At 28.5% G+C, this 16,276-nt stretch overlaps 1 protein-coding gene and 2 long non-coding RNA genes across 8 annotated transcripts in view; 2 read left to right on the top strand and 1 right to left on the bottom strand.

Moving 5' to 3' along the window:
• Window positions 1-772: 772 nt before the first annotated feature.
• The window catches only part of LOC127289922 (uncharacterized), a 27,710-nt gene continuing 12,206 nt past the window's right edge, over window positions 773-16,276 (bottom strand). For 2 of the 3 annotated variants that reach the window (XM_051318216.1, XM_051318209.1), the window contains 6 exons: window positions 12,980-13,167; window positions 11,400-11,638; window positions 10,966-11,241; window positions 4,184-4,517; window positions 3,410-3,647; window positions 773-2,594 (listed from right to left, as the gene is read on the bottom strand). In XM_051318216.1, the coding sequence (XP_051174173.1) occupies window positions 2,376-2,594; window positions 3,410-3,647; window positions 4,184-4,517; window positions 10,966-11,241; window positions 11,400-11,638; window positions 12,980-13,167 (1,494 nt within the window). In that variant the 3' untranslated portion in view covers window positions 773-2,375. Of the gene's footprint in view, window positions 2,595-3,409; window positions 3,648-4,183; window positions 4,518-10,965; window positions 11,242-11,399; window positions 11,639-11,728; window positions 11,862-12,979; window positions 13,168-16,276 lie in introns of those variants that run through there. The other variant, XM_051318225.1, reaches the window with a different exon arrangement.
• On the top strand, window positions 4,371-12,973 carry LOC127290075 (uncharacterized). Of its 4 annotated transcripts, none has more exons than XR_007844250.1 (6): window positions 4,371-4,519; window positions 4,740-4,989; window positions 5,054-5,234; window positions 6,134-6,555; window positions 8,404-8,665; window positions 12,692-12,973. It is a non-coding gene; the product is annotated as an uncharacterized LOC127290075 (long non-coding RNA). The 4 variants fall into 4 exon arrangements; XR_007844249.1 differs by adding an exon at window positions 5,349-5,588 and having other exon boundaries at window positions 4,740-5,234; XR_007844247.1 differs by having other exon boundaries at window positions 4,740-5,234.
• Window positions 13,076-16,276, top strand: part of LOC127290090 (uncharacterized) — a 9,577-nt gene continuing 6,376 nt past the window's right edge. Inside the window, exon 1 of the long non-coding RNA XR_007844251.1 lies at window positions 13,076-13,217. This is a non-coding gene — a long non-coding RNA (uncharacterized LOC127290090). The remainder of the gene's footprint in view (window positions 13,218-16,276) is intronic.

Here is a 16,276-nt window from a genome sequence, read left to right as displayed (position 1 = left end):
TTTCTATATTGTATTCTGACAATAAAATTTTTAAAACTGTTAGGTAACATTTTACGTTTGTCTCTCCCGTTAAAAGTATCGATATAATTCAAAGAGAGATTAAAGTTTTTATATTTTTTCTAAATAACAATATCTTTGAGAATTATTTTTCCAAATTATGTGTAAAATTGGTAATCACAATTTTTAATTCGCGAAATACATTTATTTTTATTTTCTAAAATAATAACAATAATAATAATAATAGTTTTTTTTAATAATTTAAAATACTTCTATCTTCATTTCAGATATTCAAAATTACGAATTTATATTTGGCATTAATTTTGTTATTGCTTATAAATAATTCTTAATGTTTATAAAAATGTTCAAAAGCATTTAAATTTCAATTTGATGTAAACATTTTTTTTAAAGAGAAAAAGGTCAAAATTTTTAAAAAATCCCATTTATATTAAATTTGTTATTTTTATTAATAATTAAATTATTTATATTTATATTTTTATTAATTAATTTAATTAATTAAATTAATTAATTTTATATTATATTAGAAAATTTATTTTTATTTTTAAGGCATACGTTTTTTTCTCTAAAAAACAATTTTTCTAATTATTCTCAAAAATTTTTTTGATCAAGAGAAGCAAAACTTATTATTTTAAAAAAATACGAATATTTGAAGATAATATAAAAAAATATCCCTCCTAATTTTTGAAATAAGAAATAAAAAAGTTTTTTGCAAAACATTAAATATCGAGTAAGGATTAAATATAGAGAACAAAAATTTAAGAAGCTGCAAATATTAATGTTATTTATTGTTATTATTGTCGTTAGTCTTTTTTTTCATATAATACAAGTAATACATCAGAAACTTATAACCCTGACAACACGGGTGTCATTTCACCTCTCTTGAAACTTCAAACCCTGCAGGGTAAAATTCTCCATACTCAATTGCTAAGTTACGAACCTTGATGCAATTACATACATCATAAACAGCTTTTTTCGGCGCTTCTGGCCTCAGTAAACAACAGAGAGTCATAAAAATGAAGTTCATAATTTTGTATCGAATAATTTGTTGTTGTTTTGTTTTTTTTTTATTATTTTTAAGTGTCTGAAAATTTGTTTTTTCATTTATTTTCTCTGCGCGTTGATTGCGTTTAAATGACACGTTACTGACACTTGTTTTTCATTGGAATTTCATTCTAATGATGATAAGTATTCGACAAGTGCATTTCGCAATAAATAATTTCATGTTGCTTGAAAAGAGTTGCTTATGTGCTTACTCAGTTTTTTCTTCTTATTCTTTATCTCAGTATCACTTATTAATGTATTACAATTTTTATTTGAGCGTTGCCTGTGAGCAAATTCGACTACCTGCGACTATAAATCAATGATTCTAAATCTAGAATAAAATTTATAGTGAAATAACACGTAGGTTTTATATAAAAAAAAAATATTTTCGTTTTACATTCATCGAAGAACATTTCATGATTTTCCTCACATTAAGTATTTTTTTGGAAGACTTGATTAATTTTAAAATCATTATCAACACTTAATTATTTAGAAAAATCTCGACAAGATTCTTATTTTTCTTTTGAATAATTCACATGTCCTCGCAATTCAAAATTTTTAAGAAGTTATTATTTTTTAATAAAATACTTTACAATTTTAGGAAAGTGAGAAACAAAGAAATATTAGTAAAAATAAAAATTAAAAAGTTAATTTAATAAAATATAGTGAGAATTTTACCAATCAAATTGTAAAATATTTTATTACAATAAATTTCTCTCAATGTCGGTTTTTTTCTTTTTGAGCAAATATATTTTCGATTTTTTTTTTATGTAATTACAATTTATCCTAAATATCAACAATTTCCGCGATATAAAAATAATAGTTATCAAGTAGTGTCTTCCTTTATAGTAATTCTACATACTAAATTATACATTTTCGTTATTTAAAAAAAAAATCGTCGTTTCGTCGATTAATCTTTATTAATCCCTCAGCGATTCAAATTAATTGTTTGGCGGAACCAGCTAAAGATTTTTTAAAGAATTAACACAAAATTGATTAATTCTGAAAGTGATTTCTTTTCAGAATTAAATTCTGTTATTTTATTCCAAGAATAATTCTGCTTTATTCGGAAAAAAATATAACATTCTATTGTTTTATTCGAAATACATAATATTTATAACATTCTGTTATATTTGTTATTTCAAGAATAAATTCTGTTACATCTAACATTCCAAGAATGTTTTTTTAATTGTCAATTGTAAGTCAGCACATTTTCGCGCATTACTTGTGTCAAAACCACTTTTTCATAAAGAATAATATATATATATATTTGTATAATTAAATACATTGTTCGTTATTAATTAAAACAAAATTTGTTAGTATGGATGAAGGGCTGCTAGACCCAATCTTGGTGGTTCTGCATAACTATGACGATATCTTACTGCCGAGGGTATTATCTCTAAAGCGGGTCTAGCGCTTTCTCGATCTAATCCTGGAAATCGTTCATGTTCAGACAATTCCTGATATGCCATTGGTCTCATTCTTAATTTGTCCCGAAAATCTCGAGAAATTGGCCTTTCTCTAAAGTCTCTAATCTGTAAATAAGAAAATTATATTAATTTCTTAATTTCGAATATTTTCCATATTTTATTATTTACAATATTGTAAAATAATTATTTCATTTAAAATGAATAATTTCTGAGAATTCTAGAGTTAAGAAACAGATATAAAAATATCGGATGCTGTTTTCTGTATCGAATAGTGTATAAAAAAATTATCTAATGATTTTATAATAATAATAATAATTTAGTATTATATAATTCGAAAGTGTATATTATAAGTACAGTCAGTATCGTAAAAAAGTTGGCGGAAATATGTCGTCTTACAATTTTATTCGTGATTATCGAAATTAATAGATCATTAACAAAAATATTATTCAATAATGAATAAAATAAATAAAACATTTAGTTTCTATTTTTATTATAAACTACTGGATCAATTTTATTTTACTATTCATAATTCTTAATTGAAAATACACTTCATTTTATTTAGAGAATAATTCTCCATAACTTTCTTAATTGTAAAATTTAATTAAGTGCCTTTTATTTATTAAATAATAAAAATTAGATTTTACAATTTACCGATTTCTACATAACATAGATACTAATTGTATAGTTTTTATACTATTAATAATGTTAAAAAATTTCTTGAGATAATCAATTGAAAATCGACATTGATGACTTTTTTTCGATACATGAATTAAAAATCAATAAAATTTTCAACATTTATTTTTATAATTTTTATAGCTAAATAATTACATTTAATTAAATTTTTTTCTGAACTCATTTTAGATAAATGATTTTTTTTTGTTTATAAAAAAAAATTAATTTAAAAGAAAATTCATGCTCACGGCAGGAGGACTCTCGTAAGAACTTCGTGGTCGAGGTCTTGTGACTTCCGGTTCCGGTAAACGTGCCAATGGATAATGAAGGGTTCTAGGTCTTGGTTTGGCTTTGCACGAGACATCATTCTCACGGGCTAACAATTCGGGATGACTTCGCCTGATCAAATGTTCGTGAATTGGTGCGGAAGTAGAAACAAATTGCCTGTTCATTCTGTCCCCGTGGGCTTGCCTCGACATGTCCAACCTGCTTGATAAGAAAATCACTTGTGATTAGATAAATTTATCTCGCAAAAAAATAGTGATATCACTTTTTTATACACGCAATTTAATTTTTAAATATTACGAAAAAATTGATTTTTATCATAAAAATCATTGAATTTTTAGGACAAAAAATGTAACTTCACATTTCCTCAGAAAAGAAATTAATGAGAGATATAAAATAATTAAGATCTAAACGTTCCAGAAGAAAAGTTTATTTCAGAAATCTATCCTCATCATCTGACAAGAGAAATCTCTATAAATATTATGTTTAATGACTTAATGTGATGGGATGTGCATATTTTTACTGAAAGACTGACTCGGAGAAATGAGAATAGTTTAATTGTTTCTGTGATTTCTTGAAGAGAATTATTTTTGTCATTAGATAAAATTCTATTTTCATTTTTTAGTGAAGATAATTTATTTCGATTTTTAGAGAAAATTTAATTGAAAAAATATTTTCCTATTTTGTTTATCTAAATATTTTAATTCTTTTTTTTTCTAAAAAAAAAAATAACTGACCTGTGCATATGAATTTCAGGTTCACGTTGTCTGGTGATCACCGATCTTTGAATGGCTTCTCTCTGTTCCATTGCCCTGAACAATTCCTTGGCATCCTGAAATCTCTCCCTTGGACTTGTTATTTCACCAGGATTGACACGAGGTTGATATTGTGGACTTGGAGATCTTTGTCTGTGTTCTGGTGGTTTACGATTATTCCTGTGGGAAGCCGGAGAAACGCCTCTTGGAATCGAAACTCTTTCTGGACTTCGAGTTATTCGCGGTAGAGTGAGATTTGAGGTTTCACGTTCTGGAATATAATCTTGATCATCCGCTGGACCACCCCAATCGTCATCTGTAAAGTATTATTCAATTTTAGTTACAAAAATTAAAATTCGCATTTATTTTTTAAAATTAAAAAAAAAATTTAATGAAATTCAATTTTAAAAGAAAATTGAAATGAAAATTTAAAGAAGAGAGACAATGAAAAAGAAAAAAAAAAGATAGGGAAAAATGGATGAAAAGGAGTTTAATAAGTGGAGATAAATTTTAAGTACATTTCTTGTTCCACTTTCAGTTCAACTACCTGTGAAGACAGCAAATCAGCACCAATCGACTCGACACTCTTTGGAGTAACGATTTCATCGACAAATGGATCTGCGAAGCACAAATTATTGCCTGCGAACGATGGGGTCAAGTCAGAGAAAAGACACAGTCGAACCGAGACGACCGTGAGAGTTTGCCAGCAGACTCGACTCACAGATGTAGGAAAATGGGTCCATAGTATAGGAAAGGTCACAAATAGAAGGTGAACGAAAGCAAGTAAAGTGAGTTGAGTATATTTTATATTCAATGTGCAAGAGAAAGAAAGGATAATAAGAATTTCTTTAGGGTGGGACAAGAAAAATGTCCTCGCTTCTTCTAAATTTAAAAGTTATAATAACAAAAAGAGAAAGAGGAGACAGTGGGTGGTAATGAGGAGAAAGGGGTGGAGGGAAGAAGATTTAAAGAGATTCTCTCTAAGGTTAAATGACGCCTCTGGCTATGGGCCAAGAATGCGGAACTTGAAGAGGTACGAATTTAATTTTTTTTTTGACATTTTTTTCTTAAGTGCGTCAATCTAATCCTGATTATTTCCATTTTCTGGGGAATTTTTGAAATTTTTTTCTATACATTGTATATATAGATAATCTTTTACAAGGCGATTGTTCAATTATAAGAGACGGGAGGTATCGCTTGGAATGTCGTGAGTTAATTGAGAATTCAAAGAGAATCCTCGGAGCGTGCCACTGAATGTGAAGATGAATTTTTTTCTCTTTCAATTTTTTTTTGCGCGCGAGGAGAAAAGCAATGATACATCCAATAGAATTGAGTTCCCACTGTGTGGAACGAACTGTATGGACGAGAGATTTTCCATTCGTGGCTGGTGAGGAATTCAATCTGCTTGCGAAATAAGATTAGCACATTGTCCATAGAGAGAATGTCAGGGACAGAAACCACACATTTTCTTTTGTCAGATGAATTTTTTTTTTTTAGTGTGCACCGCTATTGAAGACCATATTATTCCTTGGGAATCAATATTATGTAACATTACAATATTATTATTTGAATTACAGTTAATATTACCAGAGAGGCTTGGAAATTGTTTTTCATTATTCGTATATTATTTTCAATTTTTTTGTTACTTACAAAAATGATTTGATCAGATATATTTTTGGAAACAGGAAACCATTCGTGGTGATGTCAATAAAAATTATTTTTTTTTTTTTTATTTGGAAATGTAGATTGCCTTGACCTTACTTTAGAGGAATTAGAATATATCGAAGGTTATTGACGCTTGTAAATTACCGTCAGGTACTAAAAATTAAACGCATAATATTTAAATCAGACAATCATTGTGGGGATAATTGCTAGAAATTTAAATTCGAATTTTGTGGATATTCTTTTAATTCCTATTTCAATATTTTTCAGTAAAATAACAAACAGATTGAAAAAATCTATCAAATGGAAATGGAAAGCAATCTAAACTGAAGTGAAACTTGGAAGAAGAAGATTAGTTTTTGAAATAATCAACCCTGGCCTAGAATGATTCGCGTTGAAAAAAAATTGGCATCTCAATTACAAAGTTTTGCCTCGAAGGCGCTACAACTTTTCAATCAGAGAATCACATATTGTATGTGTAGAGCGAGTAATTGGCGGCATTTTCACGCACATCGTATATACTTTTGAATCCCAAGTGCTTTGACTATATAGAAATAATTCTTGGGCACGTTTCAAACTCTTGAACGCAACTAAAATGACCAAAGGCAGTGCGCATACATATTATCGGATCTTCACCGCAGGATTTCCTCATCGGCTGATGCGAAGCGTTACAAGGAATGCATTTTCGATTGGTAGGTTGTGTTTGTGTGTGTGTGTGTACCAACAAGAATATGCGATAGTGCGTTAAACTGTTAATTTCGCGTCTCTCACACGTCTTCTTTTTGAATGCGTGAGATGTAACTAGGTGCATATCAGTGGCCATCATAAAGAAAGTACGTTGAACGCTCGCAGACCTTGCGGTTTTGCCACTTGAAGATGCGAATGTACTCATCATGCATTATAAATTTATAACCACTCTCATATATATGAAAAACAAAAAAAAAGTCCCCGCCAAGAATCTTGATGTTCTATCTACTTCTCTCCCCCCCCCCTTTCACAAATTATTCAATCTCACTGTAATTTCCTATCGTATTTTCTTTTCAGTAGTTACCAAGTAATTGCTACTTTTGCGTAAAAATTTTCTTTACAAAAAATAACTTTTTTTTGAGAATATTAATTTTTTACAAAAAAAAAAAAAAATTAATAAGTTACTCAATTTTTAGGCGATCTAATAACCATGAATTTTTTACTAAATATAAATCACATTTTAAACCAAATGAAGAAATTCATAAATTATTAATTTCAACATTATTTTTTCTATACAATTGTGAAACGCAAATTAATATATGATATAGAGAATAAAATAGAAACTGTTAATCAAATTCGATGATTAATCAATTTAATCGATTATGAAAATAAATATATATATATTGAAATCAAAATGTTTCCTAATAGATTTGCTAACTTTGAAAAGGTATTATTTCAATTCAAATCGGATATTCAAGATCTAGTCGATGCAAATAGGACAATTTACATTCAATGAATATTTCAATAAAGTCACACCATCAAAATTTACATGAAATTAAGGTTCAAACAATTACGTTTGAAACTATAAACTTTAAATTATTTGCTACCGCAATTATAATTATTATTTTTTTTTTTTTATTACGAAAAGAAATTTTTTCCACTGGCCTACAATTCTGTAAATGTAAAATTAATTATATAAGTGCGATCATAAAAATAGAAATAAAAATTCATTAAGCACAATTTCTTAAGAGAGATAAATTTACAAGAATTGGAGAATGGATCATTAATTTAAGTTACCGAAAGATTTTTAAAACGTAAAAAGAAAAAAAAATCGTCCTCGAAACACTGACCTGCATCCTTTATATATATATATATAGGAATGAAAATATGCACGTGATGGAGAAAAGTTAAAAAGGCAAATTGCGATGTATATTAACAACATGAGAGAAAGAGAGAGAGATTTCAAAGTGGGCCAAGTTAGGTCCAAGGTGGGTAAGATGAGAGCCAAAGATATCTTGCGTATATAGGAGAAGAGTAAGTTTAAGAGACGGTAAATGAGCGAGACTAAATGCGTACATTCATGCATGCCAGTGCGAACATGTCCCGAGAATAAAGCCCTGAAGCCAGAAACCTGAAGGCAGGTCCGTTGGTACCTGTTGCTAACACGTCTTCCTAACGGTATATTCTTTATATATATATACATTATAATATAGTATATTCTCCATCGTAACAGGTGCCCCCTCAAAATTCCTACTTAACAATTTACCAATACCAAAAATCGTATTTGCAAAAAAAATTTCTATTTGAAATTCTTTCTCCACGAGAAATCTAGTTTTACATTAATAAATAATTTATGAAATTTGAAGAAAATATAACAATAATTAGTAAAATAAATAGTAAAATCATTGACAAGAAATATATATAAAAAAAAAAGATATAAATAATTATAGAAAACAAAAAGTAATGAAATATATCGCCGAGGAAAAACAAGTTCAAATCGAATTAAATTCACAATATTGATCTCAACCAAGACCTTGTAACTTATTTAATATTTTTTTTTTCTCCATTTTCAGACTTCCTGCTAATGATTACCAAAGGAATCGTACCTTATTATCTGCAATCATCGAACTGGCAAAATGTCTATCATCAAACGTCAGTAAAGGATCAGTGATCAACGTTTGATTTTCTACAATTCTCCAACTATGGGGCGAGGAAACGGGAGAGAGAGATAGAAGTTGGGTTTCGCGATTTATGTACTAACATATGTACACATAAAGTAAAACCTTTTGCTTGGCAACTTGCGGCTCTTTTCACGGTGCATCGTACTCGCTCAAGGTGACGTATATATTCGCTCTTTTTTCTCCCTCCCCCCTCCCCTTCTCACACAAACAAGAGAGTGATATCCTATCGTGGTTACATGGTTTATATTTATTGCCTTTGAAAATTTATGCGATATTAGATTCGTCTATATTATAGGCTTATAATAAACATCTGTATATAGAAGAAATTTCACTTTCACTTCACTCAGAAGCAATCTCCAATGAGAGACCTTTATATGTACTTGAAACAATTTTACAATGTAATTATATTGAGAGTATATCTTGATAGTCGAAAAAAAGGACGACTAATTCCCATGTTTTTTTTTTTTCTTTTTTTTTTATGTCGCCGCAGGCTGGTGAAATTCAAAATGAACAGCGCGAGAAATCTGATAAATAAAAGACACACGCAAATTTCAAAATTTTGCTCTGCGGTCCTAAAATATATTTAAAGATATTATTCAAATTTTAATTTCATTTTTTGCACATCAATTTTTATTTTCCAAAATTGTTTATAAAAAATATAAAATTTTAAGAAAATATAAATTGCAAAGAATTGAAATTTCAGTAAAACGAATTTCGTGTTTCGGAATGATTTCGTCTTTAATGGTTAATTATATGTGAATAAAAAAAAATAAAATGTAAACAGAATGAAACGTAAAATGGAATTAATGTCTTTTCGTGTGGTAAAGATTCAAAGATAAAAATCGAGCTTGTTCGCTGATTCTTTTTTTTTTCTCCGCATATACATATTATAAATTCTCCGGAAGTGGGTTAACGGAGCACGTCTTTGCTTGCAACGTTTCTATGAATGCGTCACGTGTGCACCTGTTTCGCAGGTAGAAAGTGTCCAAATTTGTTATTTCTGATCGCCAAGGCGCCTATTTCTCCGAATTTTTTTTTACGATTTTTCCCTCATTCATATAACAAACATTGGAATTTGCTTCACTAAATTCCTAAAAATTTTTGAATTCATTTTGCGATTTGTTTTTTAAAAATTAAATTTTTAAAAAAATTAATTAAAGAAAATTTGAAATGAAGAATATTTAAATTTTAAATTTAAACGATAATTAAAAAATCATTGGGAAAATGTTCACTGAACTATTTTTTTTTCTATTTCGATTTTATCAAAACCGGTTAAATTATTTTCTTTTTTTTTTTTAAATAATAACGCATGCTCATGTATTAAGATTTTTTTCATTCTTTGCGCCTCTTAATGAATATTCGTGAACCAGAAATGGCTTGTAAACATTTGCACCCTGGTGGGAAAATTACAGATCTTGATGAGATATAACTTTATTCTAGAGTGTGTGTATGTTGTTTAAATAAAACCCGTTACGAATGCTGTAGGTATGTTAAGGACACAAGTGGAAGAAGAAGAATGTCGACTGCAATAAACTGGTCGTCAAAATTTATATATCTTAACACGCATTCAAAGTTTACTTCATAGAGTCTCTCATCTTCTCGCGCAAAATGTCAAATGTCATAAGGAATTTCGAAATTACGGAACTCTTCGAAACTTCCTGATTCCTTTCTAAAAACGTCATTTTTTTTTTATTATAAATATATTATTGCCTGTTACAAAATCCCCTTGTTTATATATATAGAAAACGAAACCGACAAATAAATCAAGCAGATAAATAACGAGCAATAAATTCAAATAATAAATTAATCAATTTAGTAAATCAAAGAGTTTAAATGAATTGGCTAACAATTTTTCAGAAGGTAAAAAGGTCTAATTTTAAAAAAATTGAAAGAAAATCGGAAAATTGTAAAGCTTAAAGAATTAAAGTGGCGGAAACTTGAAATAAAAATGATGAACGGTACAGTTGTTTACTGTGTCAAGTCGAATGATCATTACATCTATTTACTGTGTATATAACGAATGATAGAATCAGGGTGATTAAAGACTTTCTCGAAAATCGAAGCGATTTCTAATTTTCTTCAGATTTATTTACTTTATATATATATATATGTATTCACTACTGTGAATTGTTTGTTTTATATTTGACCTAATTGTGTCAAATAAAATGATATTTAATTTTCCATTCAACAGATATATGATTATTCAATTATTATTTTAAAAAATACCTTTTAGAAATATTTTTTTAAACAGTAAGAATTCGGATATACTTAATTATAAAAGAAAAATAGAAATAATTTTCATTAAATAACAAAAGTGATTATAATAATTGTATATTAATTATGAAATTATAAAAGAATTTCTATATTTATTTTCAAGGGCATAGAACAACAAAGATTCGATAACAATCGAGGAATGTCAATGTTAAGGAAAAAAAAAAAGAAAAGAAAACTCACCGGAAGATGAATCCCTCGAAGGTCTTGATGGCCTTGGTCCTAAAGGATGATGAGATTGATAAGGAGGAGGTGTCGCTGCACTATCAGAACCAATTCCACTGCTCGCGGCACTTCTCGTCCCACCTCTTTCAATGACAGTGTTTCCTCCTACGATGTTTTGATTTAGACATCGCCTGTACTCAATTCCTGCGAGATTACCTCGCTGTCTGTGAAATGTGTCGTAATCGCGTGGTGGCAAAAGAATGGGACCAGAATTGTCAGCCGAATTTCCTCTGCCTGAAATGAACAAAATAGTAAAAAAAAAAAAAAAATCAAAGGATATCCTCTGTGTCGTACTTGCATATCTCCTAGAAATTTCAATGTGTCACAATAAATTGTCACACTTTTATAATTAGTAATTAAAAATTTAATTAATTAATTTTTACACAGTTTACCTAATTTTGCTCTTAATTCGGCTGCTAGGGATTCATAAATTGATGTTGATTGAACTGGAATATTTCGAAGTTCTCCACTTCCTTCCGAAGATTCAGATTCTCTTGTGCTTCTTCCATCGCTACCTAGATTACTGCGAATTCTACTTTCAGTTGATGCTATCCTTGCTAAATTATCTGAGTGTGAAGCCAAAGCCTTCAATTGCCCTCCCAACAATTCTGCAGTTTCCACCGAATCACATCTGAAAAATAAAAATCATTTTAACAAAAAAAAAAAAAATACATAAAATATTAAAAATCTTATCTTTATATATTTAAAAATAAAATGTTACATTGTTAGCAAAAGAATTTCAAAATTAATAAATTTAATCATTTAGAAAATAATAAATATTCAATAATTTAATCGTTATATGAAATATTTTATATCAGAAAAATTTTCCTTTTATGATGAAAAGACTCTATTATAATTTTCTTGCATTGCCTGTAATTGCAAAATATGATAATCTAAACTGAATGATGGTCACTCGAGTCACAACAATCTATGTCATTATAAATATTATTAATATTTACTGCCTATTAACTCTAATAATAACTTTGTCTTCATTCAAAGAGAAATCTGAATTTTCGATTTCTTCCTAAAAATACACTTTCTATTTTTTTTTTTTCATTAAAAAGAAACAAAACATTAAAATTTTATTATCCTACTATTCTAATTTATGTTAGTCATCAAAATATTTACACTTGAAATTTTATTTTCTCATTGATCACATGTTAAATTGGAAAATAATTTCCCAGAAGTCAATTTGATAAATATTGAGAGATATAGTCTGATTTTTACTTTAAAATATATAAATATAAATCCGCGGATTATTTAATATCAAGGTGGGATTAACTTTGAAATCCTTCCGCGTAGGTCACGTGTGAATCAAGGAAGTATATGTATACTGTTGTTTAGAATTATGAAAGTCATCAATTAATGAAGCCAACTAGTGAGATCGAGGCGATGAACTATATGACCCTCATACATTTAATTATACACACACACATACACATTAGATGCAAACTTATTAAAAATGCAAAACAATCCCACACAAATTGACAAGATTCCTGCGCGTCAACCTTATATTCAAAACCATTCTCTATGTGAAAATTAATTATTTAACAAAGTGAATTTATCGTTGAATGAAAATTTTCCAGATCCTTGAATATCATCATTCAAGTTCTAGTTTAATGAATCCCAAATTAAAATTTTGATAGTAATATTAAGAATTAATAATATATTTTTAATATTTCAGAAATGTGAAGATCCTTGAGGGAAATTTTTCCTTATACGAATTAAATGGAATGGATTTTAAAAGGAGGGAAAAATTGTCGTTCTAGTTAAAGAATTCTCTATGTAATTAATTGGAAAATGAATGTCGAATGGATTTCTCAATAAATATATATATATATAGAAAACTTTTGGATTTAAAAATAATTTGGAGTCATGATTGTTAATTGGAGCAATTTTAAGTTAAAAGATAATTATCAAAATGAATTCGAAATGTGGAAATTGATTTCGTAAATTTCAATTATAATCAAACCTGTAAGCATGAACGTGAACTGGATTATTTGACGCGGGATTGGGTAGAAGAAGAGTAGCAGCAACAACATCTTCACGTTGAACTGTTGCTAAAACCGCATGACCTGGTACCAAATGCTTTAAAGCCGATCTTGACGATGCTGCTGGATGATGAACCGTCTGAATTATTTTCAATCCTTTACTGCTCACCTGAAAGCATAAAAATAATCATCATTATAACGTTCTTTCGAAATTTAAAGGTAATTTATATTCTAATTTAATTTTTATAAATATTTTCGAAAATTTAAATTTTTATAAATTGAATAATTAGATAGAAGGTTACCTCATTGCAGGAAAAAGAAAATTAAAACATGTAATGGGAAAATCATGGGAATGTTAATAATTATTGCGGATGAATTTTGTTATCAGAATCACTCTCATTCATTTCATTTGTAATTAATATATATATATATATATATGGCTTACGATTCTCGTTAACAAGGTACAGATTCATAACTGATGCTCGGTACATCAGGAGGAAAAACCGCGGTAGCGGAATATATGATTTCGCACGCGCGTATGTGTGTGCAGGTAACCATATAAGAAACACATAACTAGAGCGTGAACTTTTTAATTGATTCATTAATAGTCAAGTCACCTCCCATAGTGGAGCAATTTGAATACCTTCCTTCATATCTGCAAACTAGATTCTTGTATGTACCATTTTTTTTGAGACCTTATGGATATACGTTACATGGTAACGGTGCACACCAGGTCTTATAAATCAGGTTGTTTAGAGTATTTCTCTCTCTCTTTCTTTATCTCTCTTATGATGGTGTGAATAGGGTTGAGAAGTATGAATATTGCTTTTGAATATAACGATTCACTGCGTGTAAATTATGTTTATGGGAAAATTGATAAAATAGGTGACCCTCACCTTCGTATCGAAGGAGAATTCGTTTCATTTTCCACGCAGTATATAAATAAATAAAAATAAAAAAAAAATTTTCTTTTCGTGAAAAATCTTTTTTGAATGTCACTTGAAATCGATTATACAAAGAAGTGTGAACTCCCGATACCCTTTTAGAAATGTCAATGTTGTTTTCTACCTACGAGAAGTTTAAATAGCGAATATATATATATAGTCGTGTAATTAATGTTTCTATTGTTGAATCGACGTTATCACACTTTACTTGTCTGGAAGTTTAGTCAATGCTCACGAGCCGTGCACGAGTTATGACAGATGATTCCGTAGACTTTGAAAACTTTCTCGAGAGATGCTCGCCTATATAGCAATTATAATTGCACAATATAGTTTCTCAATCTCCTCCCCTTTTGTCTTCTGAAAACAATATTATTATTTATTAGCCATTTCATTCGTGAGTAGTTATTTCCAATTAATTATCCCCTTGGACAAAATAAACTTTCTTGAAATTATTAGTACAGTAGTTTTATAACTATATATCATTGACTATAACTGTATTATCGATTTGCAAAAAAAAAAAAAAAAAGAAGTATTTCTTACTTTTTATTTTTAGACAAGGTAATTATTATTGAAGACATGTGGTTTTAATAACAGATTTCTTTAACTTCCTGATTTGCTTCAAGAAATAAACATCAAACGGATGGACCGCTGTCATTTTTTTTTTATTTATTTATTTTAACTGAATGTATAATGACAAATAATGTTGTTTCCTTTGCAATTATTAATCTTTTACTACAACGTGACATAATAGTCAGTTTAAGTCGCGTGGTGCCAATAATTATTTTTCTTATGACAGCAAACACGAGTGGTATAATTATTTTATAACAGGAACAATATAAATGGAATTTGTGTGATTATATCAAGTGAGAAAAAAAATCGTTATGAAGATTCACTTTGATAAATGGTATTTCTTTTTATCTTCTTACAAAATAATTCAAGGAACAAAAATATTATCCGTCATTTTTTCAATGGAAGTTAAAAATAATTTTTTATAAGAAAACAAAAAATATATTGGATAAATATCATCATAATATTTCCAAATATATCACAATACGGAAGTGTTTTTTAATTATGGTTCAAATCAAATTTCTTCCATTTATGGTCATAAAATGAAAACACTGTTTTATTCATGAACACGTTTATACTTTTTAGAAAAAAAACTGACTGAAAATATATTTTAAAATATTTTAATCAAATTCTTGATTAATTGACTTTTAATTTATTAATATATTCAAAAACACTTTTTTCGGATAAAAACAATTTAAAGGAAAAAATTACATGATGAAAAAAAAAAGTTTTGACATATATTCAAAATATGAAAATAATGAGAACATTTATTTAAAATTTCATATTATTAATAAGTCTCATAAATTCGTTGGTAATAATACTTGACTTTATAATAATATGTACGTGAATATAATAATATATATGGGAATTTCTCATAAGAGATGAAAATTCGTTATAGCATTGTACATAATGTTTTAAATATTATTCTCCAAAAGGATTTCTTCATGCCTTCGGGGGGTTTCTTAATTTTTAAATCAAACTATTAATTTTCTTTATAAGAGAAAAACAGTAATGAAAATTTAATTACACTACAATCACATGAAGACATCTATTGAAAAAAAGGAAAAAGTTTTGCTCCAATAAAAAATAATTACAAATTCAATCCAATATATGAATTTTACTTTATATTTCGACTTTATAAAATTCGAATTAAAAACGAGTGTATTTAGGGAATATTCATAGTGAAACGGAATCAATAGAAGTGAAATACGTGCAAAAACTAATTGCCTATTAAATTCTTTCAGTTTAAAAAGAATTTCCTTTCTTTTCCCGACAGCAAATGAAGGACAGACAATAACTCATGTGGTGTGTCAACCGGGGAAAGTCAGGAGCTCGCTGATGACCCGGCTGTTAGTACTTATGTACCAACGCATCCAATATATGTATATATATATACGCGCCAGTTAGAGTCACTCGACAGTTAACGAGGTTTATTGCATTGCGAATGGTATGTATTCGCAATGCCGATTTCTATCCGGGCCACAAGTTCTCCTTTTGTAGATTTTCAATTGGCTCGTGTCAAGAATAATTTTTGAAACTTGCTTTGAAGAAAAAAAAGTCTTTGAAATTCCATATCATTGGTCTCGACTTTTGTCCATCGAATATAACATTTCTCTTTTCTCTTTTTCGCTCTATACATATAAAGACAAAATGAGAATACTTGACACTTTATGTACACATTTAAGAAAATGATTTGCCATTAAGTATTTATAGTTCATCATCAAATTGAAAGTCACTGTATTGTACAATTGCACTGTGTGTGACTCG

The sequence above is a fragment of the Leptopilina boulardi genome, unplaced genomic scaffold (genome assembly GCF_019393585.1).
Source record: "Leptopilina boulardi isolate dan_hultmark-lab unplaced genomic scaffold, ZJU_Lbou_2.1 LbouV2_123, whole genome shotgun sequence".
NCBI lineage: Eukaryota > Metazoa > Arthropoda > Insecta > Hymenoptera > Figitidae > Leptopilina > Leptopilina boulardi.
Note: the sequence above shows the minus strand (reverse complement) of the source record. Positions and strands in the feature narration are given on the sequence as shown.